The sequence below is a fragment of the Nerophis ophidion genome, linkage group LG12, assembly GCF_033978795.1.
Source record: "Nerophis ophidion isolate RoL-2023_Sa linkage group LG12, RoL_Noph_v1.0, whole genome shotgun sequence".
In the NCBI taxonomy this organism is placed as follows: Eukaryota; Metazoa; Chordata; class Actinopteri; order Syngnathiformes; family Syngnathidae; genus Nerophis; species Nerophis ophidion.
Window position 1 is genome coordinate 6,374,951 of NC_084622.1, and position 24,225 is coordinate 6,399,175.

Below are 24,225 nucleotides of genomic sequence, written 5' to 3' on the forward strand. Positions count from 1 at the left end.
CCAAGTGGAGGAGTTCAAGTACCTCGGAATCTTGTTCACTAGTGAGGGAAGAGTGGATCGTAAGAGCGACAGGTTGATCGGTGCGGCGTCTTCAGTAATGCGGGTGCTGTATCGATCTGTCGGGGTGAAGAAGGAACTGAGCCGGAAGGCAAAGCTCTCAATTTACCGGTCGATCTACGTTACCATCCTCACCTATGGTCATGAGCTTTGGGTTATGACCGGAAGGACAAGATCACGGGAAATGAGTTTCCTCCGCCAGGTGGCGGGGCTTTCCCTTAGAGATCGGAAGAGAAGCTCTGCTATCCGGGAGGAGCTCAAAGTAAAGCCATTGCTCCTCTACATGGAGAGGAGCCAGATGAGGTGGTTCGGGCATCTGGTCAAGATGCCACCCGAAAGCCTCCCTAGGGAGGTTTTTAGGACAAGTCCGAACGGTAGGCGGCCACAGGGAAGACCCAGGACACATTGGAAAGACTATGTCTCCCGGCTGGCCTGGGAACGCCTCGGGAACCCCGGGGAAGAGGTGGACGAAGTGGCTGGGGAGAGGAAAGTCTGGGCTTCCCTGCTTAGGCTGCTTCCCCCGCGACCCGACCTCGGATAAGCAGAAGATGATGCTGGCTTCATGGATGGATGGCTTTATTTGAACAAAAACTCTTACGGTACATGAAACATATCTTTCCTTTTGCAATTTTTGTCCTTAAATAAAATAGTGAACGTACTTGAGGTGTCCCCAAACTACAGCCTGCCAGTAGCAGGCAGGAAGTCTCATCCATCCATCCATTTTCTACCGCTTATTCCCTTTTGGGGTCGCAGGGGGCGCTGGCGCCTATCTCAGCTACAATCGGGCGGAAGGCGGGGTACACCCTGGACAAGTCGCCACCTCATCGCAGGGCCAACACAGATAGACAGACAACATTCACACTCACATTCACACACTAGGGCCAATTTAGTGTTGCCAATCAACCTATCCCCAGCTGCATGTCTTTGGAAGTGGGAGGAAGCCGGAGTACCCGGAGGGAACCCACGCATTCACGGGGAGAACATGCAAACTCCACACAGAAAGATCCCGAGCCTGGATTTGAACCCAGGACTGCAGGAACTTCGTATTGTGAGGCAGACGCACTAACCCCTCTTCCACCGTGAAGCCCCAGGAAGTCTCAAGTTTTTTTTATTTATTTGTCCTTTCTAATCTTTTTTCCGAGTTTATAAACATAATAGGATTTTTTTTTTAAAAGGGAAAAAAGATGGATGTAATCATTGTATTATTGACTAGATACGCTATTGTACTTGGTATCATTACAGTGGATATCAGGTGTAGATCCACCCATGGCGTTTGTTTACATTGTATCCTCCTACGGTGTGTAGTGGAGCATGTTTAGATATTCCTTGTCCTGCAGGGATGATACTTGTAATAATTTTACTTCATTCGTTGCCATGGAGACAAGGATTAGTGATTGAGAAGTACCTAAAACACTGCAGACTGCAAAGGCATGTTAGCTGCTAGATAGCTTGCAATGTTTTAAAGCATCTCTTCCTGAGGGTGTAACTTCACCTCAATCTTAAGTTTTTAAGCGAAAATGCATCCTTTCTCCCTTTTCTGTTTACACACCGTGTCTGCTTGTAAGTACTCTGTGTGTGCGCGCTGCCGAAAATGCTCATGTGGTCGTAAAACCAGCAATTTCACGACATGACAACACGCCGACGTGCCTGTAAAAAAATGAAAAATATGGCGAACCGGTACTTTTCAAACAGAGTATATAACCGTTTTTTATATATTAGTAACGCAATACTATACTAGTACCGGTATACCGTACAACCCTAGTGCCTTCCTCTGCAAAAATAAGCATTCATAAATTTCCCTCCGAGCAGAAAAAGGTGGTGAGGGCGGGCGTGATGTGCTGGCTTGATCGGGGGGAAATTGAATTCAGCAAGAAAATTGGAGCTCCGAGGAGTGGGAAGTCACCTAAACGGTTCATTTAAGAGGCGGCGCTGTTGAAGGTGTCACGACAGATCTTGGTGAAAGTGACAAACGACCGTGTCTCCAATCAGTTAAATCCTCGCCACGTTGAATGAACGTCACGGTGGCGCCAGATATAAATCATGTCTTCCATTTCCCTTAATCCATCATGGGCTTCTACCTGGAGTTTCTAAATAAAGCCGTGATGTTCCTCATGTAGGCCACACTGATGTGGGCCAGGCTGCTGAATAAATAATGCTGACCGGGGGATTACCGCCGCTTCAGTGCAATGTGTCTATCCTTATAGTATCATATCACTTAAACTGCTCCTTTAGTGATGTCAATCCAGATTGCGTTGAGTCTGGATTAAAAATGTGCCTTTACGCGATAATAAAAGCTCAGCTTTGTTTGACACAGCAGTATGTTTCTTATTTTCTGCAGATAATCATTGAGGGCCTGATTTACTAAAGGTTTGCGTGTGCTAAAACATGTGCAAACCCGGTAGCACACGCAAAGCTGATCCACTAAAGGTGTGCAAAGTGGTGGGCAGGTAGGTACCTGTAGGTAATTATTGTCATTGCACAAGTATAACGAAACTTTGTTTTCAGTACAAACCCGTTCAAGATTAGACAAACAAACAGTGTACAGTGTTACAGAACAGGAACGCTGATGGGTGGCCACAAGGCACCCCGTAAAAGATGGAAAAAGGTCAACGCTATAGTAAAAAAAAATACTGGAGTGGGAAAAACCCCCCAAAGCAAAGCACATATAAATATTACAACGTACATCTCGAGATATCAAGCAACAGAGGGGAGGGAGTGCGGAGCCATGGTGGCAGGCTGCAGCTCTTCGGGCACTGCCCATCCATCCATCACCCCCTATGGGATTTGCGTCAAGGGCGTTGGATTGGGGGTGGGGTATGTGTGTGTGGCGTATATTTTTTGTGGATGAATGTGTATGTGTAAGCCTGCCGCATGTCTCTGTTCCGCGGCCTTGAGGTTGTGCAGCCGATAGTCAGTCCAAAGTCAACAACAACAGGAGTGTGCATACTTCCCAACCCTCCTGAGTTTCCCGGGAGACTCCCAAATTTCAGTGCCCCTCCCGAAAATCTCCCGGGGCACCCATTCTCCCAATTTTCCCCCGGATTCCACCTTGACAGCAATATTGGGGGCGTGCTCTAAAGGCACTGCCATTAGCGTCCTTAACAACCTGTCATCACGTCTGCTTTTCCTCCGTACAAGCAGCGTGCCGGCCCGCTCGCATAATACATGCGGCTTATTCACACACAAGTGAATGCAATGCATACTTGGTCAACAGCCTTACAGGTCACACTGAGGGTGGCCGTATAAACAACTTTAACACTGTTACATATATGCCTCACACTGTGAACCCACACCAAACAAGAATGACAAACACATTTCGGGAGAACATCTGCACTGTAACACTACATAAACATATCAGAACAAATACCCAGGACTAACTCTTCCGGGATGCAACAATATACACCCCCGCTACCACCAAACCCCGCCCCCAATCCCGCCCACCTCGACCCCGCCCCCAACACCTCAACCTCAAACTAACGTTCCACACACTGTGCTCGCGCTGCACAGGTGGGCAAATTAGAATCCTCCGTCTTATGAGTATGTGTGTGAGCATTCAGAAATAATGAATATCAGACATAACATAGAATCAGCAACATCATTTTATAACTTTATAGCTACTACAGAGGTCTTAGGGCGCTGATTAAAATAATTCAATTGATTGAATTTTTTATGACATTTGTTTTATATGAAAAAAAACTTCTTTAAGTGTGCAATTTTTGCGTCTTAAGCGGAATAAGTGCATCGTCTGTTATGGTTTATAGAGGGGAGATGACGGCAAAGACACCAGGGATTATAGCTCTATGTATTTTATTATATATATTACAATATATATAATAATCAAACAATATTAATAACAACTACGGAAATGGAGTGTGAACTAACATCCAGAATGGTTGAATGGTGGAAGAATATGTGTATGAATGTTGAGTCTTACCAAATGTTGTAACAAGGAGAAGGAACAAGGCAGGAAAGGCAGTCCATGGGGCAGGCAGAAGATCCAGGGCGAGAGAGAGGCCTCAGAGTCCGTGTCCAGGCAAGGATCGAGGATCGAGGAAGGCAGTCCAAAACCACGGGGGAAACAACAAGAGATAACAAAGGGGGAAACTCGGGAAGGCACTGCGGGAGAACAACAAGGACGTCACAACACGGAGGGAAAAATGCAGAGAGAGAGAGCATAGGGCTTACCGTATACAAAGAGGTAAACTAAGTTCCCGTATGGATCCTTGGGTCCACTGGTCCTTTATCCAGCTGCCCTCTATCAGCACCAGGTGTGCAGATTGCCAATGGTCTGCAGGCCTGTCGCTGCATGGACGTGCTGAGCTCAGCGTAAGGAGCCAGAGGAGGAACGGTAACACTCAGTTGCAGGAGGGAAGCGAGTTTGAGTCTGCGCCGTGACATCGTAACTCAAATAAGGTGCCCCTTCAGTGGTAAATAATAAAAAAAGTGGTTTCAATGGAGACACTGCAATGCTGTTTCTAAAATGTGCATAAAAAGTGGTAGATGTCTCCTGAATGTTTGAAAAAAGAGCAAAACGCCACAAGTCGAGGCATGATAACAAGAATGTGCAGTAAATGAGTGTCTCCATGGTGATAAGCGCAAAATCCTCACTTAAATAAGGCGGGTCTGCGCCAATTTACTACTGCACAGGCAGTGTTAGCAAATACTACGCAACACACCGACTAATAGTACAAGCTATTTTATCGATTGCACATGCTGTTTAGCGCGTGGTATTTGGATCTAAGTAAATTGATTGCCTCTCTTCCTGCTTAAGAGTCCCCATTTGCCATGGCAGGAAACCCACACGGAAGTCCCAGATCGTTCTCCTTCTCAAACATTGGCATGATGTTTGTATCCAAATTTGCCAAGTTCAATATACTCTAACTCTCTATTACCAAACACGAGCCAAAATTGTATTATTTTTCAGGCCATAAACGCGCTGAGAGAGACCGACTTGATATTAGTTCATTGGAACATGCATGTAGTTCAACAACATGTCGGAAAAGCAACATCCTTCTCGACATCCATACAATGCATATATTTATGCGTGGAGCCACTCAAGCTAATCATCTGACAGCTCAGTGTGGACGTGCAGAGGCTGAGATGATGAGAATATGACAGCAAGTCAGTGGGTGCAGCAGTAACTCAATAGCTTTGCTGGACAAGTCAAGACCACGGTCAGGGGACTGACTCAGCTGAAGGACGGAAGAGCTTGGGGAAATCTGACTAATTTCCTGCACTGTTTTGTGTATCTTGCATTAGAATAATTTAGGCTTGACTTCACTGATGCATGTTTGTGTGTGACCCCCCCCCCCCCCCCCCCCCCACACTCTTGTCCCTCCCCTCCCCAAATGGAGACAGTGCAGGGAGAGAAAGCTGGATGTGGGATTTCAGAGATAATCTTCCAACCAGATGGCAAAACATCCGATATTCCTTTTGAGGTCCTCCCCACCCCCACGCCATCCCCTGGCAAGGGCTGCGGTTGTTGTGTGGCTGTATAGGCTAGGGGTCCCGAAACTACGGCTTGTGGGCCGGATCCGGCTCACCAGCGTCCGCAATCTGACCTGCGGGGGAGTCCCAAATTAAAACAAATAAAATTATAATAAATCTGTCCTGTCCAGTCCTTTTTATTTTTTATTTTTTAATCTGCCCTGTCTAGCTGCTCAGGGAACTCATATTGTATTGTTGATGTATGTGTGTATATATATATATATATATATATATATATATATATATATATATATATATATATATATATATATACATATATATATGAAGATAATCTGGCCCCCGACCAAATTATTTTAACCCAATGTGGTTCCCCAAGTCAAAAAGTTTGCAAACCCCCTCGAATAGACAGTAGGGGTACCTAAAAAATCGATCTACATCCGAATCGCAATTTTTATTCATCCCGATTTGAAATTGATTCATAATCTCTATAAATCTTTTTTAATAAGGACCAATTAAAAAAAAAAAAAACATTTTAATGCCATCTCCATGCGCCGAGAACGAGTTGATCTAACCTGTAGCCTGTTTTGAAAAATGTCATTGTAAGTGAAGTGAAGTGAATTATATTTATCCATCCATCCATCCATTTCCTACCGCTTATTCAGCGCTTTTTCTCAAGTGACTCAAAGCGCTTTACATAGTGAAACCCAATATCTAAGTTACATTTAAACCAGTGTGGCTGGCACTGGGAACAGGTGGGTAAAGTGTCTTGCCCAAGGACACAACAGCAGTAACTAGGATGGCACAAGCGGGAATCGAACCTGCAACCCTCAAGTTGCTGGCACAGCCACTCTACCAACTGAGCTATGCCGCCCCAATGTGTAAATGTTACACAAAATAATATATAGCGAAAATCTGTTTGAATCAAGAATTGATTCTGAATCAAATTGTCAACCTAGGAATCAGAGTCGAAAATCCCAGTGAATTGAGAATCGATTCTGAATCAAATTGTCAACCGAGGAATCGGAATCGAAAATCATGTCGAATCGAGAATCGATTCTGAATCAGATTGTCAACCCAGGGATCTGAGTCAAAAATCCTGTGAATCAAGTATCGATTCTGAATCAAATGGTCAACCCTGGAATCGGAATCAAGAATCCTGTTGAATCAAGAATCCTGTTGAATCAAGAATCGATTCTGAATTACATTGTCAACCCAGGAATCGGATTTGAGAACCCCATTGAATCGAGAATCGATTCTGAATCAAATTGTCAACCCGGGAATCGGAATAGAGAATCCCGTTGAACTGATTCTGAATCAAATTGTCAACTCGAGAATCGTAATCGAGAATCCCATTGAATCGAGAATCGATTCTGAATCAAATTGTCAACCCGGGAATCAGAATCGAGAATCCCTTTGAATCAAGAATCCATCCTAAATCAAATTGTCAACCCCGGAATCGTAATCAAGAATCCCGTTGAATCGAGAATCAATTCTGAATCAAATTATCAACCCAGGAATCGGAGTCTAAAATCCCAGTAAATCAAGAATCGATTCTGAATGAAATTTACAACTAAGGAATCGGAATTGTGAATCCCCTTGAATCGAGAATTGATTCTGAATCACATTGTCAACCCAGGAATCTAAAACGAATATCCCATTGAATCAAGAATCGATTCTGAATTGGATTGTCAACCCAGGAATCGGATTTAAGAATCCCGTTGAATCGAGAATCGATTCTGAATCAAGTTGTCAACCCAGGAATCGGAATCGAAAATCCTGTTGAATCGAGAATTGATTCTGAATCAAATTGTGAACCCAGGAATCGTAATCGAGAATCCCGTTGAATCGAGGATCGATTCTGAATCAGATTGTCAACCACGGAATCAGAGTCGAAAATCTTGTTAAATTGAGTGTCGATTCTTAATCAAATGGTCAACCCAGGTATCGGAATTGGGAATCCTGTTGAATCAAGAATTGATTCTAAATAAAATTGGTCAACTCAGGAATCAGAATTGAGAATACTGTCGAATTGAGAATCAAATCTGAATCAAATTGTCAACCCAGGAATTGTAATCGAGAATCCCGTCCAATCGAGAAATGATTCTGAATCAAATTGTCAACCCGGGAATCGGAATTGAGAATCCCGTTGAATCAAGAATTGATTCTGAATCAAATTGTCAACCCAGGAATTGTAATCGAGAATCCCGTTCAATCGAGAAATGATTCTGAATCAAATTGTCAACCCGGGAATCGGAATCGAGAATCCCGTTGAATCAAGAATTGATTCTGAATCAAATTGTCAACCCAGGAAACGGAATTGAGAATTCCCTTGAATCAAGAATTGATTCTGAATCAGATTGTCAACCCAAGAATCTGAGAGGAAAATCCCATTGAATCGAGAATCGACTCTGAATCAAATCGTCAACCCACGAATCGGAATCGAGAATCCCTGTGAATCTAGAATCAATTCTGAATCAAATTGTCAACCCAGGATTCGGAATCGAGAATCCTGTTGAATCGATTCTGAATCAAGTTGTCAACTGGGAATTGGAATAGAGAATCCCGTTGAATCATGAATTGATACTGAATCAAATTGTGAACCCAGGAATCTGAATCAAGAATCCCGTTGAATCAAGAATCGACTCTGAAACAAATTATTAACACAAGAATTGGAATCGACAATCCCGTCGAATCGGATATCGATTCTGAATCAATTTGTAAACCAGGGAATCGGAATCGAGAATCCCGTTGAATCAAGAATCGATTCTAAATCAAATTGTCAACCCAGGAATTGGAATCGGATGCAATTGTTCGGTACCCATAGACTCCCACCTCTAACAGAGCGTGGAAAATGATGCGTGGCGCTCCTAACAACGTCCACGACGTCACAATCATCCCGTGACCTGCTTGAGGAAGTGAAGACGGGGGAAAGGGGAGGGCGCTTGTAGGGGGTGTGTGCTGTCAGAGCAAGCCGAGACAAAAGCGTCTCCTTCTCCCTCCCACTCCCACTCCCAGTCCCCCACTCCCACTCCCACACACCCTGGCGAGAAAGCGAAGCGGGCAGAATGGCCAGAGTGATACCAACAAAGAGAGGAACTTAAAGCGCGTCTTCCCCCCCCACACACACCTATCTTCTGTGCGCGGGCAAGCTCGCGTGTAGCCGGCGAGCAGGCTGGACGGGACGGCGAGGACACCCACCTCCCTCAGCGGCACACATGCTCACACGCCCACGGACACCATGCTGGTCCAGGGAGCGGTGACGCCGGGCAGGACCCGCCGGCTGATGCTCAAGCTGCCGGTGGGGACGCTCAGGAGGAACAGCGGAGAGCGGGTGAGACTCACTTTCTCCCTCTTCGGCTCTCGGCTCTCGGCTCTCGGCTCTCGTGTGTGTGTGTGAAGGGGATTCTCGGCTAATCCAGGAGCCGGTATTAGTTTGGAGTTGGCGAAGGGCAAAGCTTTTAATCTCCCGGGCGGACAATTACTCGCGCGAGTCTGTCAATCCTTCCTTGAGCTCTGTCAGCGCTAATGTGTTCAAGTGTGGTCCTCAGTGTTCAAGGTTGTTGGAGGACTGTCTTTGGGTCTTTTCCTGACACGTCCGGATTTCATCCAGTCAAGTCTCCTATCAGGTTGATTGGCCTTAGTGCAGGGGTCGGGAACCTTTTTTGGCTGAGAGAGCCATGAAAGCCAAATATTTTAAAATGTATTTCCGTAAGAGCCGTATAATATTGTTAACCCTGAATACAGCTGTCAGGTTCAAACACTGATGACATATTAAACAGACAAGAAGCAAGGAATTAAACAGAGACAGGATTCAGTTTAGCTCAATGAGGAGAAACGCGTAGACCTGTACCCTTGTACAGTGTTGTCCCAGGCTTTGACAAGAGAATTCTACGCCTCCTCTTTTATTTGGACTTTCCCTGATTACAACAACTAAATGTGTGCATCTCTTATTCTTTTTAATAACATTGTTATTCTGAAACTAACCAATAATAAACAAAATACTTTTGACCATTAATGCGACTTCTTGAACAGGTGCGATAGAAAGGGATGGATGGATTAAAATGCATGAGAATGTTTTATATTTTGAACTTTATTTTTGACACTGTGATTACTAGCGGACACATTCATTACTTATCGTGTTAAACAATGTCAGCTAAGATTCATCGGAGAGCCATCAAAAGAGCCACATCTGGCTCTAGAGCCATAGGTTCCCTACCCCTGCCCTAGTGTGTGAATGTTGTCCGTGTTGGCCCTGAGATGAGGTGGCGACTTGTTCAGGGTGCACCCCGCCTTCCGTCCGATTGCTACCCCCCCGCCAAGCCGAAGCAGTAGGAAATGGATGGATGGAAGTCTCCTATATCGCTCCATGGAGGTTGGGTGTGATGTTTGTGATAATAGTTATCCAGCTTAAACTTGGAATGTGCACATTTGTGTTGCAAAGACAGGCTGCAACCTGCCGGGTGATTCATTCACCCTTTTTATGCTCTTTGGGAAAGTTGTGTAGCGCGTTGGCAAGCGTGTATTTGTATAGCAATCAAAGGGTGTATTTGTATGACCCGTTCGGGCATGGCGGGATGTCATCTCTCACTGGGAATTAAGAGAGCCCGACAAAGAGGAACTTTTTGTAATTGTTCCTATAATTCACAATCCTTATCAGAGACATAAATACAAGTCTGCTTACAATGGAGCTACGACGTCTATTGCATCTATTTGGACCGTAAACCCCGATAAACCAATCCAATCCAATCCAATCCACTTTATTTATATAGCACATTTAAACAACAAGAACGTTTCCAAAGTGCTGCACAGCCATGTTAAAAACAATATTAAAAAACAATATTATGCTCCACCAATGACTGAATAAAAACAAAAATTAAATACATATAAAACCAATATAAAAATAAATATGATTAAAAACAATTTTAAAGGGTAAAATCAATTAAAACAGTAAAATAGAAATCAAAGTGTATAAAAAACACAGAGGACAACGGAAGACAGAGGACCACACAACTCACGTAGTGTTAAAAGCCAAAGAATAAAAGTGGGTCTTAAGACGAGACTTAAAACATGGAGGGGCAGAGTGTTTCACAGCTTAGGGCCGACCAGAGAGAAGGCCCTATTTCCAAGTCTGGTCTTGGGCACCACGAGCTGAAACTGGCTCTCGGACCTCAGAGCGCGCGCAGGAGTGTAAATTTGGATGAGGGCCGAGATATACTGAGGTGCCAGTCCATGTAAAGATTTAAAAACAAACAGCAATGTTTTAAAATCAATTCTAAAATGAAATAAATAACCACCAAAAAGCACCAACAGAACCCCATTTACATTATGTGACCTCAATATTTGCGATATTGTTATTTTAGGCAGCACGGTGGTACAGGGGTTAGTGTGCCCCACAATACAAAGGTCCTGGGTAGAGATGTCCGATAATATCGGCCTGCCGATAAATGCCTTAAAATCTAATATCGGAAATTATCGGTATCGGTTTCAAAAAGAAAAATCAATTACTTTTTAAAACACTGCTGTACAGAGCGGTACATATCCCAGTCAGCAGCCACTCCCCTCTCTCCTCTCCTACACACAACACAGGAGTTGACGACTGCAGCATGAGAGGTTTAATGGCGACGCTTGATGACCTCATGAAACCGCCGCGGGTGCACCATAACAACAACGAGTGTGTTGTTGCAGGTGCTGTAGCCGTGGCTAACAAGCTCCCTCCCTCTGTGACTGACTGACTATATGGTTTGAGATTATTTTAAAGTGGGTCTGACGGATAAAAAACTGGCAATTTGCCATGACTGTGAAAAGTTGGTTATGCGAGGAGGAACCAAGACGTCTTCCTTTTAATACAAGCAATTAGCTCTCCCACCTCTTCAAGAAACATAAGGAGATACACGATGAATACAAGCGGAAGATGGATGAAAAGCAAACACGGAAAAAAAGCAGTACCACGCAATTGTCGCTTAAAGACTGCGCCGAGAAAAAACCAAATTACAACAAAAACCACCCCAGGGTGAAAGCCCACGTTGTGGTCAGGGACAACGCACGCAGTATGGCAAGAGCTTTGGTGGAGTTTGGTGTGGATAGTTTGGCCTGCATGGCGCACACTTTGCAGCTTGCATTGAACGAAGCTGCCCTGTCTCAACGCAGCATTTCAGAAGCTCTGGCTGACTGCTAGGCCACTTCAAGCACTCACCACTCGCTTGCAGCACATTTGTGTTACTCTTACAAATACGTTAGAGCAGGGCAGATTGAGCCCAGTTTATAATTTCCTGTTATACAGTATACCAGGCAGTCTTGCACTAAAGGAGGACTATGTTATTGTTTACTTTATTACTCTGGTACACTCTGGACTGAAGCTGTGTGCCTTCATTGTATTTGTAGCTGTTGTTTTGATGCATGTTCAAAAAAAAAGAAAAAGTAATGCACTTTGTGAAAGTCAAAGTATAGTATTTCCCATAGTTGTGGTGGGTATTAGGATTATCTCAGGGAGAGCATGTCCCAAATTCCAAGCTGCTGTTTTGAGGCATGTTAAAATAATAATAATAATAGTAATAATAATTATAATAATGCACTTTGTGACTTCAATAATAAATATGGCAGTGCCATGTTGGCACTTTTTTCCATAACTTGAGTTGATGTTGTTCTCTTATTTTGGAAAACTTTGTTAAATTGTTTAATGCATCCAGCGAGGCATCAAAACAAAATTAGGAATATTAATGTGTTAATTCCACGGCTGTATACATCGGTATCGGTTGATATCAGAATCGGTAATTAAGAGTTGGACAATATCGGAATATCGGCAAAAAAGCCATTATCGGACATCTCTAGTTGTGTGTTCAATCCTGGGCTCTGGATTTTTCTGTGTGGAGTTTGCATGTTCTCCCTGTGACAGCAGGGGTTCCCTCCGGGTACTCCGGCTTATTCCCACCTCCAAAGACATGCACCTGGGGATAGGTTGATTGGCAAAACTAAATTGGCCCTAGTGTGTGAATGTGAGTGTGAATGTTGTCTGTCTATCTGTGTTGACCCTGCGATGAGGTGGCGACTTGTCCAGGGTGTACACCGCCTTCTGCCCATGTGCGGCTGGGACAGGCTCCAGCACCCCCCGCGACCCCAAAAGGGACAAGCGGTAGAAAATGAATGAATGGATGGATAGATTGTTATTATTGGTACTAACATTGATCGGAGAGAGGCAACTTCCTTATTGACATCATCCACTGGTGAGCTGCTTTCTCGCCTCGGAGCAGGTGAAAGTTGATTCTAGATTATAAATCTTGCCACCTTGGTAGTAGAATGGTGTGGACAAAAAAACGGACAAGTTGGTTCTATATGGAAATGACGATAAATATGCTCTTTTTATTTGCGAAGATTTTGTAATTTTGCCTATAATTCACAATCCTTATGAGACATGAATAAATGTCCGCTTACAATGGAGCTATGATATCTATTGCATCTATTTGGACCGTAAAAACCCAATAAATAAACATCCAAAATGCACCAACAATACTCCGTGTACCTCATGTGACTTAAATATTAGCGATATTGTTATTAAAAGCTCTAACATTGTTCAAAGAGAGGCAGGTGAGCTGCTTTCTCGCCTCGGAGCAGGTGAAAATTGGTTCTCGATTATAAATCACGCCACCTTGTTAGTAAAATGTAAAAACTGAGAAGTTGGTACAATTTTGAAATGACGAGAAACGCCCAAAAAGAGTCACTCTTCATCGAAACGGGAATGTATCTATGTCCTAACAGTCGGCATCCCAGTGAGAGCAGACTTTGGACAGTAAGTGATGTTTTATTATGTTTGTTGGCTCTCATGAAGTATGCAGTGAGTAGTAATCAGTGATATTGTCGAAGGAAAAAGCAAACGTTGTGATGCATTTGTGTAATTAATTTAATTATGATCAAACTGAGCAGAATACGTAAATATTACACGTTATTTTAAATGTGTCTGTTGATACATTATATATAAATAAATATATATATATATACTTACATACATACTTGCAGTGTGTATATTGTACATATTATATATTGTTATGGAGGTGTATGTCACTACATTATATATATACTTGCAGTGTGTATATAAAACATGATGTATTGTTATGAAGGTGTCTGTTACTAAATTATATATATACTCGAAGTGTGTACGTTGTACATATTACATATTGTTATGAAGGTGTCTGTTACTACACTATATATATATATATATATATATATATATATATATATATACGTGCAGTATGTATATTGTACATATTGTTATGAAGGTGTCTGTTACTACATTATATGTATATATACGTGCAGTATGTATATTTTACACGTGCAGTATGTATATTTTACATATTGCTATGAAGGTATCTCTTACTACATTATATATATGCAGTGTGTATATAAAACATGATGTATTGTTATGAAGGTGTCTGTTACTAAATTTTATATATATATATATATATATATATATATATATATATATATATGTGTATATATATATATATATATATATATATGTGTGTATATATATATATATATATATATATATATATTTATATATATATATACATGCAGTATGTTTATTGTACATATTGTTATGAAGGTATCTCTTACTACATTATATATATACTTGCAGTGTGTATATTGTACATGTTACATATTGTTATGGAGGTGTCTGTTACTATATTATATATATATATATAATATATATATATATATATATATATATATATATATATACATATACGCGAGTATGTATGTGTGCAGTGTATATATGTATACACACACACACAATGTATCCCCAAAAATGTTTATTAGTTAAGGTGGTGTCTCTCCAGGGGGAGGGTGGGTGTACAGGGATGGGGCTGGGTGGGTTTAAGGAAAAGGGTAATTTGGCCTGTCGCCACCATCACATCTCCATCTCATCGCTGCCTGGGGGGAGGGGGGGGTGCAATAGACTACAGACTGTGGTGAAGTAGGATGGCTTTGTCAAGTGAAGAAGCCTACAATTTGACAAAAAAAGTTAAAAGTGGGGCCACATGCTGACATATGCTGACCCTGAGAAGCTGGACATGACAAAAAAAAGAAATTGAAGTTTTGTTTTTGTTTTTGTTTTTTTACTTTAGTTTAGGCGGTGGCTCTTTGTTGTTCAGACGGCCGCCTAAACAAAAAAGCGCTGCGGCAGACGCACTAAACCCTTTGCCACCATAAAGCCCTCACAATACGAAGGTCCTGAGTAGTCAGGGTCCTCCCCGTGAATGCGTGGGTTCCCTCCGGGTACTCCGGCTTCCTCCCACCTCCAAAGACATGCACCTGGGGATAGGTTGATTGGCAACACTAAATTGGTCCTAGTGTGTGAATGTCAGTGTGAATGTTGTCTGTCTATCTGTCTTGGCCCTTTGATGAGCTGGGATAGGCACCAGCGCCCCCCGCGATCCCAAAAGGGAATAAGCGGTAGAAAATGGATGGATATATATATATATATATATATATATATATATATATATATATATATATATATATATATATATATATACTTGCTGTGTGTATATTGTACATGTTACATATTGTTATGAAGGTGTCTGTTACTACATTACATATATACTTACATTGAGTATATAAAACCTTAAAGGAAGTGTTGGGATGTTTTTTTTAAGCGCTTTGTAGGCTCAATAGAGTGACTCTTATTGGCTCCATTGTAAGCAGACATTTATTTACTAGTTCGAATGCATTTAAAAAAAAGATACACATGTACTCTAGTCTTGCATAAGAATTGTGAATAATGTGCAAAAGTCTCCAAAAAATAGTGTAGTTCCCCTTTAAGTGGAGCGCAGCGGTAGATCTTGAGAACATTACGCGATGGCATGTAGTTGAATACTGTCCTCCTTTCTTGCCTCAATATGCAATGTGACGCCACTTTTATGCCCCGAGCTCCTGCGAGAGTTCTCTTTGTAGTCTTTGAACGCGCGCGTCCACAGAAGAGTGAGTCAAGCACACATGATGCTATGTTAATGCCTCATTTCACGTTGGATGAAACACTGAGGCAAGAACAGACACACTGTAGCTAAAACAAGCCGTTCACAATAGATAATTGTACAAGACAGTGTTCATGGCGCTGAAATCGGTGTTATTTGATGATTTGTTTACGTGACAGGGTTTTTTTGTACTAGGGTTGTACGGTAAAAAGAAAGATGGTACTATACTCTGTTTGAAAAGCCCTTACAATGCAACAATAACACCAGCAAGCGAGGTCTAAATCCAAACAAAAAGAGTCAGCTTATGTAGAGTGAAAACAGCCCCTCTCGCCCGGAAAGGAGCACAGCTGCTTCTTTAAAACAGATAAGGAACTGGCCAAGACAGCTCTGTGTGTCGACAAACAGGAGCGCTTAATTAACACCTCTTAATGCCCGAGCTGTTTGTTTACATGCTTATTTTATTTGTCTTCGCTGTTTGGGCCTATTGGACCCTAATTAGAATAAAACTAGGAATCATATTTTGATATGATGTACTTAGTCCATAAGTACATAAACGTGTACTTCATGTTTAGTGACATGCTCATTCTTATTTTTACACTTTTGTTTTTCCAAATTCTATTGTATGTTATACTATTCTGACACCACCAGATAGCAGTATAAGTGTCCACATAAGTGGCCATATGACCCCAATTCAGTAGTGTACACAATTTTGGAAATAACAGCTAAAAGGTGCTGTCCGCGCATGTGGCCACCTTAGCCTTTAGCGGTTTTAAGACAAAACAAAGGTTTTACTAGCAAACATAAGGTCACAAGAAGACACACTACATGGGAAAATTCCAGCTGCTTTAAACGTGACTATGGATTAAAAGAGAACCTATAAAAAATATCTCAATCTCACAGCTTACAGTTACATTGCGACACTAAAACTTTCTTCTTGTTTGCCATCGGTGACCCTTTGAGTTCCAGTTAGCTTCACACTAGCCCTGTATGTTTTTGTGCCACGGACTGGAACTAAACAAGCACTCTTACCTGCAAGCGGCTTCCTGCCGTCCTTTGCATCACGGGAGACCGGATTGTAACACCGTGGAAGACTCTTGCTTCCGGGTTCTTCGAACCAACAAGCACTGACATGACAGGCTCTTACAGGTTCTCAACAATGTTTTTATTTTTCAATAAATCGTCTGTTGTGCTTTTCAGCAATTGTCTTTGGCGTCTGTCAATCTCGCTCTCTCTCGCGCTCCACCACCAACAACCTCAGTGTCAGCTTCCCTCTGGCTCCTTCTCGTCTCTGCGCCTCTCTCCCCGACGTTCACGCCTGTCGCCCTTTTAAACAGTGCGAGAGGATTACTAAATTGTCCCCTGATCTTGATTGCGGCGTAGCTGCCGGCGCGCCCCGCCTCGCCGCTCGCTCGCCGTCCACACCTCCTCGCCGCCATCTTGGGTCGGGCTACGGCGTGCCCTGCCTCGCTGTCGGACTGCCGGCTCCGCCTTCTCCATAAACCCTTAGCGCAGTAAATCTAAAAAAAAAACCTAAAAGAAAATAAACCAAGCAGGTTTAGGCAACCCAGATACGACGAAAAAAATAAGGATTTCCATATGGCGTGATCTCGGGAATGAGGTGATCGGTATTTTACGGACGCCAACAACCACGTTATATCGAACTTTGAGCGTGTTCCCATTTTTTTTACCAGGTTTTTCAGACGTCAACATACCATGAGCGGAACTGAAACGAAAGCCGGCTCCATTCCAAGGCTTGATGGAAGGCAGAAGAATATTCACTGACGAGGAGTAATTGCTTCTGCCGCATTAGCACACACAATCAGGGAAATCACCTCCATTAAACAAGAAAAGTGGATTTCCTCACACGGTACCGGAGGGGGGTCCTCTTGTGTGATGGTTTCGTCTTACTTTTAATTCCTTTTACAGCCTGCCGGATTCAGACGAACTCATTGGGATTTACCGGTTCAGATGTATGTACTCGCGTCGGAGAAAATACAAGGAGATGCAGTTGCACCGAGGCGTTTGATGAAATGAACAAGGTGATGTTGTCGGATTTGATTTAAAAAGCAAAAAAAAAAACTGACATATTTTGGAAAACTTAATAAAAGATGTTGTCATCTAAATAAGATCTTTTTAAAACAGTGTTTCCCACATGATGTTGTGGTCAGGTGTGTGGTATCAAAATCAAAATGATGTCATCATTTACAAGACACATCTTTTTGCTCTGATAGTATTAACATGCCTCTTTCTTCTTGCAATGTATCGCTCTATTGTTAAATTTTAACACACTTGGAACACTCCTGATATACACAACCAAAAATCAGTGAAGTCGGCACGTTGTGTAATCCATAAAAAAAACCAGAATACAATGATTTGCAAATCCTTTTTAACTTTTATTTAATTGAATAAACTGCAAAGACAACATATTTAATGTTTGAACTGAGAAACTACATTTTTTTTTGCATATAATCATTAACTTAGAATTTAATGGCAGCAACACATTGCAAACATTTTAGCACAGGGGCATTTTTACCACTGTGTTACATGGCCTTTCTTTTTAACAACACTCGTTTGGGAACTGAGGAGACCAATTTTTGAAGCTTTTCAGGTGGAATTCTTTCCCATTCTTGCTTGATGTACAGCTTAAGTTGTTCAACAGTCCGGGGTCTTCGTTGTGGTATTTTACGCTTCATAATGCACCACAGGTGAGACAGGTCTGGACTACAAGCAGGCCAGTCTAGTACCTGCACTCTTTTACTATGAGGCCACGCTGTTGTAACACGTGGCTTGGCATTGTCTTGCAAAGATAAGCAGGGGCGTCCATGATAACGTTGCTTGGATGGCAACATATATTGCTCTAAAACCTGTATGTACCTTTCAGCATTAATGGTGCCTTCACAGATGTGTAAGTTACCCATGCCTTTGGCACTAATGCACCCCCATACCATCACAGATGCTGGCTTTTCAACTAAGCGCCTAGAACCGTCCGGATGGTTCTTTTCTTCTTTGGTCTGGATGATATGACGTCCACAGTTTCCAAAACCAATTTAAAATCTAGACTCGTCATACCACATAGCACTTTTACACTTTGCATCAGTCCATCTTAGATGAGCTCAGGCCCAGCGAAGCCGGCGCCGTTTCTAGGTGTTGTTGATAAATGGCTTTGGCTTTGCATAGTAGAGTTTTAACTTGCACTTACAGATGTAGTGACCAACTGTAGTTACTGACAGTGGTTTTCTGAAGTGTTCCTGAGTCCATGTGGTGATATTCTTTTCACACTGATGTTGGTTTTCGATGCAATACCGCCTGAGGGATCGAAGGTCACGTGCATTCAATGTTGGTTTTTAGCCTTGTTGCTTACGTGCAGTGATTTCTTCGGATTCTCTGAACCTTTTGATGATATTATGGATTGTAGATGGGGAAATCACCAAATTCCTTGCAATAGATGGTTAAGAAATGTTGTTCTTAAACAATTTGCTCACAAAGTGTTGACCTCGTCCCATCCTTGTTTGTGAATAACTGAGCATTTCATGGAAGCTGCTTTTCATACCCAATCATGGCACCCACCTGTTCACCTGTGGGATGTTCCAAATAAGTGTTTGATGAGCATTCCTCAACTTTCTCAGTCTTTTTTTCCACTTGTACCAGCTTTTTTGAAACATGTTGCAAGCATCAAATTCCGGATGAGCTAATACTTGCAAAAAATAACAACAGTTTTCCAGTTTGAACGTTAAGTATCTTGTCTTTGCAGTCTATTCAATTGAAATTAGGTTGAAAAGGTTTGGCAAATCATTGCCCGGTTTCCCTGCTCTTCAGGGGATTTTTATTAAAATCCCCTGAAGAGCAGGTAAACCTGCGAAACAGGCTTGTGGGGATGACTTTTTTTTTTAAGTAAAAAAAATAAAAAAAATAAAATAAAATATATATATATATATATATATATATATATATATATATATATATATATATATATATATATATATATATATATATATATATATATATATATATATAGATAGATTTTTTATTTAAAAAAAAATTACTACTCATTGTTAAATGTGGCCTTCTGAGGGCAACCATAACTGCAATTTGGCCCTCAATGAAAACGAGTTTGACACCCCTGGGCTATAAAAATTTGGCGGTGTCTAGTCTGACGTTTTGCAGTTTCTGGGGGGTTTTGCACCTGCACACAAAGCATCAACAAAGAGTGTCGGAGAAGTGATTCTCTCTCGAAGCGCTGAACGAACCAATTAAAAGCAATTAGGACACTTGGGAACCGAGTGCTTATTAGGCCCTTCAGCACCAAACATCCACACGAGGTTAGTGCGTGCACATCAGTTTCTCAGAAACTCTCCATTAGTTGCCATGGTGATGTTGTTTTTGTAACACATTAATTCGGATATTTGCGTTTTTGGTTTGAACAGTCTAGCACATCCGTCACTTATCGCATGCGGATGAAGTGTCTTGGTAAGTGATTGATACAGGTGTCTATTAGATGATATCTACAAGGAGAGCAGACAAAACAAGTTCTTTATGAAGCATAAGCCAAAAGAACAATCAAAACATGCTCCAAACATAAAGATAAATAGCAGACCGTATAAGCAGCTTGTTTACCTCTTAGGATGATCACCCACCCGCTTTTGTTGTCCTGCTATCACTTTAAGCCTCTCTTCTGGGTAAATGAGGAAAAACAACCAACAAAGGGAGGAGACGGCGCCGGAAAGAGCCGGACGTGTATTTGCATGTCTGCGCGGAGACGTCAAAACAAAACATTACGCTTTTTACGAGGTTGAAATGCTCTCGAAGCGAACGTGTTGTTGTCAGGGGGAAGCGCAGCAAAGGTGGGAGGGGTGCGTAGCCAAAGAAAAGAAGGCACATTGAAAGGCAACAATGGCAGCCCATTGCTGGACTGTAATCCGCCACAATATAGGCCTTTAATGGGTGTGAGACAGGAATGCTAATCGATGCTTGTTACCTTTTAAACATCTTTGTCTGTACCGATCAGGGAGAAAGTCAGCTGTGGGCATTTCTGGGTGGATCAGGTGCACGCGAGGCTGGCTTCACATCAAGCTGATTTAATTGCCGGGACATTAGAGTCAGGCTTGATTTGGCGCCGGCCTGACAGCAAGAATGTTTGTGCAACCCAGGAAAAAAAAACATTACAATTCACTCCGAAGTCCAACATTTAATTGTAATTCTGCTTAAGGTCCAGAGGAAAACATTGCCCTAAACTACCACAAAACTAATAAATTCAACGTACTGTGACGCACTCTTATTGCGATTAATTGTTAGCTTTTTGTGTATTTTCTTTAAAAAAGTGGATCTCCAACTATTAAGTTAAAGTCAAAGTACAAATGATTGTCACACACACGCTAGGTGTGGTGAAATGTGTCCTCCGCATTTGACCCATCCCCTTGTTCACCCCCAGGGAGGTGAGGGGAGCAGTGGGCAGCAGCGGTGGCCGCGCCCGGCAAACATTTTTGGTGATTTAACCCCCAATTCCAAACATTTGTACCACCTCAGAAAACACTTGGCTCTTTAAGTACCACAATAATGACCAACATTGAAATACAGTAGCAAAGTTAACCTAAGTCGGGGGTCATCTTATGCGCCACCCTTATGGCTCCATGGAGCTTTTTCAAAGATGTCTGAAAATGGAAAAAGATTAAAACAATATACATTTTTGGTTTCACTTGTGTGTTCACCTACAGAAACCAATGACACAAACATTCTTAATTGTTAGAATTCCCACTGATTGTATCATGTTTACATGTATTACTTTCTCAGAAAAAAAAGTTTTTTGCCACTTCTTCTTAGTCTCATTTTGTCCACCAAACGTTTTATGCTGTGCGTGAAAACAAAGCTCACAAAGCTCACAAAGGTGAGCTTTAGTGATGTAATTGACTTGTTGGGGGGGCTAATCAGGCATATTTGGTCAATGCATGACAGCAAACTAATTGATGCTAACATGATATTTAGGCTAGCTGTATGTATATTTTGCATCATTATGCCTCATTTGTAGGTATATTTGAGCTAATTTAATTTACTAGACTTATGCCCTCTGTGTATTTAATTGATATTTGCATGTCCCATGGAATTATCTGTATGTAATATTAGCTGCATTTCTGATAGTTGTTTGTGTGCCATGTTGTTCCAGACCACAGCAAACATTACCCAGCTGGAAAAGATTGTAATAAATCCATTAGAAAACAACATAATGTGTTGTCTTTGTTAATACACTTGTATAAGACTTTTAAATATATATATAATGTAGTAACAGGAACATTCATAACAATATATATAATATGTACATTATTAACCCTATTTTGGTCATTTTAAGCATTGCAGGAACTTATTTTCTCACCATATTTTTTTCTGTTTTCATAGCAACGCACTTCCGACTTCCAGCAATAAGTGTGTGTGTGTGTTCCTACTTCTGGAAACAAACATGCGATTGTGTTGTAATTACGGCAGACTTGGTGACGGACAACCGAGACAACTGTTTTTGGACAAATGAGGATTGACAACCTTATCTTTTTGAAGCCGAATATATGGAGGATGAAATGCTGCGTCTAGAAGGGAGCATGAAGAGAAGTCTAAATGTTGGAGCAGACGCAGGGGGAGGTCGGCATGAGTTCAACAGTGTAAATGTGGATCTTGGAGCCAATCTATTTCGAAATAATTGGTGTGCTTACCCGAAGTCAATTTGAAGAAAACGTCAAAATATACAATTGTCCTTCTAGTGAGTCACTTTAATATTGATCACGATACACGCAGCACGTCATGCGTGTTATTACAACTACAGTACATACACTGTTTTGTTAGCTGTGTAAAAACAAAACGTAAAATAATACTTTACAGATACTGCAATATGATTGTTCATGTTTTTCACTCAGTACAGATTGGTGTGCTATCGCATTGTGCTGTGCATTACAAACTCAAAAGCCATTGTTGACGTCTCTTACCTCTTGCCGTAGCTAGCACACGGCTAATGCCGGCTTGTACCCGATGTGTTATTACGCTAGCAAAACATTTCTTCAGTGTTCGCTCTTATAACAACAACAGTTTGGTTATTATATAAAGTATTTGTAGGAGTTGCCCTCCTGTGGGTTCTCCTGATCCCAAAAACCTACACAGGAGCCAGGTAGTCCGGTTTAATAATGTATTTTATTGTGTGCACACACGCTAGGACAGCACACAGTTCTGCGACTTTTCAGTCTTTTTCTGCTCAACAACGGCCTAACAACTGTGTCTCGGCCGGCTGCTGCTAATAAGCATGGTAGTTGATTAGATGATCATCCCAGCTGGGTAATCTAATCACCTGCCAGCTGTACTTTGAGGCCAGTCCTAAAACACAGCAGGCCCGCAGACCACGTCCTCCTCCACTTTATTGTTGGTGTTTTCTGCTGCATTCTTAAAGTGATTTACAGGTAGAATTGATTACTCCCATTAGCTGCTTTACTAGCGACCTAGAACAAGCCAATTTTTACAATTTAGAATGCAAAATAAATGGAAAACTTCTGTATTAATGTCTCTTTTAAGGATTGTGAACAATAGGCATTATATTTGCATGTCATGAGACATGCAAATATAAATTAAATACACAGAGGACCTAAAATGAGCTCAAATATACCTACAAACGTGGGAAAAATTATGCAATATGTATATAGAGCTAGCCAAAATAACATCTTAGCACTGATTAGCTTGCAGTCATGCCTGATTAGCACTTCACACAAGTCAATAACATCAACAAAGATCACCTTTGTGCATTCATGCCCAGCATATAACGTTTGGTGGACAAAACAAGACAAAGGAGTGGCATAAAACGCGTCTTTCTGTGGCAGCGTTGAAGACAGCTGTACATGTAAACAAACTACGATGAATTCAAGGAATGCTGAAAGTAGTAGGAAAAAACAGAAATACGGCAAAGATGGTGGAAATGTATATTTCCTTCATTTCCAGTAGCCGACCAGCAGCATCTGGTTCATAGTACACTGTCCTTGCTACTATTACCAAATAGCCGTTACTGTTATTGTTCTGATTACGTCTTCGCCCCAGGTGCTCGGTTCGGTCTTGCAACAGTATTGAATCCCTGTGATCTCATCAGAAATGCAGCCACTATTACATTATATTTGCATGTCATGAGACATGCAAATATAAATTAAATACACAGAGGACATAAAATGAGCTCAAATATACCTACAAACGTGGGAAAAATGATGCAATATGTATATAGCGCTAGCCAAAATAACATATTAGCACTGATTAGCTTGTAGTCATGCCTGATTAGCACTTCACACAAGTCAATAACATCAACAAAGATCACCTTTGTGCATTCATGCCCAGCATATAACGTTTGGTGGACAAAACAAGACAAAGGAGTGGCATAAAACGCGTCTTTCTGTTGCAGTGTTGAAGACAGCTGTACATGTAAACAAATTACGATGAATTCAAGGAATGCTGAAAGTAGTAGGGAAAAACTGAAATACGGCAAAGATGGTGGAAATGTATATTTCCTTCATTTCCAGTAGCCGACCAGCAGCATCTGGTTCATAGTACACTGTCCTTGCTACTATTACCAAATAGCCGTTACTGTTATTGTTCTGATTACGTCTTCGCCCCAGGTGCTCGGTTTGGTCTTGCAACAGTATTGAATCCCTGTGATCTCATCAAGCCTGCAGGACCTTAGACGGGCCCGCTGTGGTCAGTCCAATTATCCGGACAAAGAAAGAGGGAAACTGGAGCTGGAGGC

The 24,225-nt window shown here is 41.8% G+C and overlaps 1 protein-coding gene across 1 annotated transcript in view; it reads left to right on the forward strand.

Moving 5' to 3' along the window:
* The first annotated feature begins 8,495 nt into the window (after nucleotides 1–8,495).
* The window catches only part of LOC133562911 (FERM domain-containing protein 4A-like), a 182,992-nt gene continuing 167,262 nt past the window's right edge, over nucleotides 8,496–24,225 (forward strand). The window contains exon 1 of the mRNA XM_061916742.1: nucleotides 8,496–8,836. Coding sequence (XP_061772726.1) covers nucleotides 8,744–8,836 — 93 coding nt within the window. The 5' untranslated portion in view covers nucleotides 8,496–8,743. The remainder of the gene's footprint in view (nucleotides 8,837–24,225) is intronic.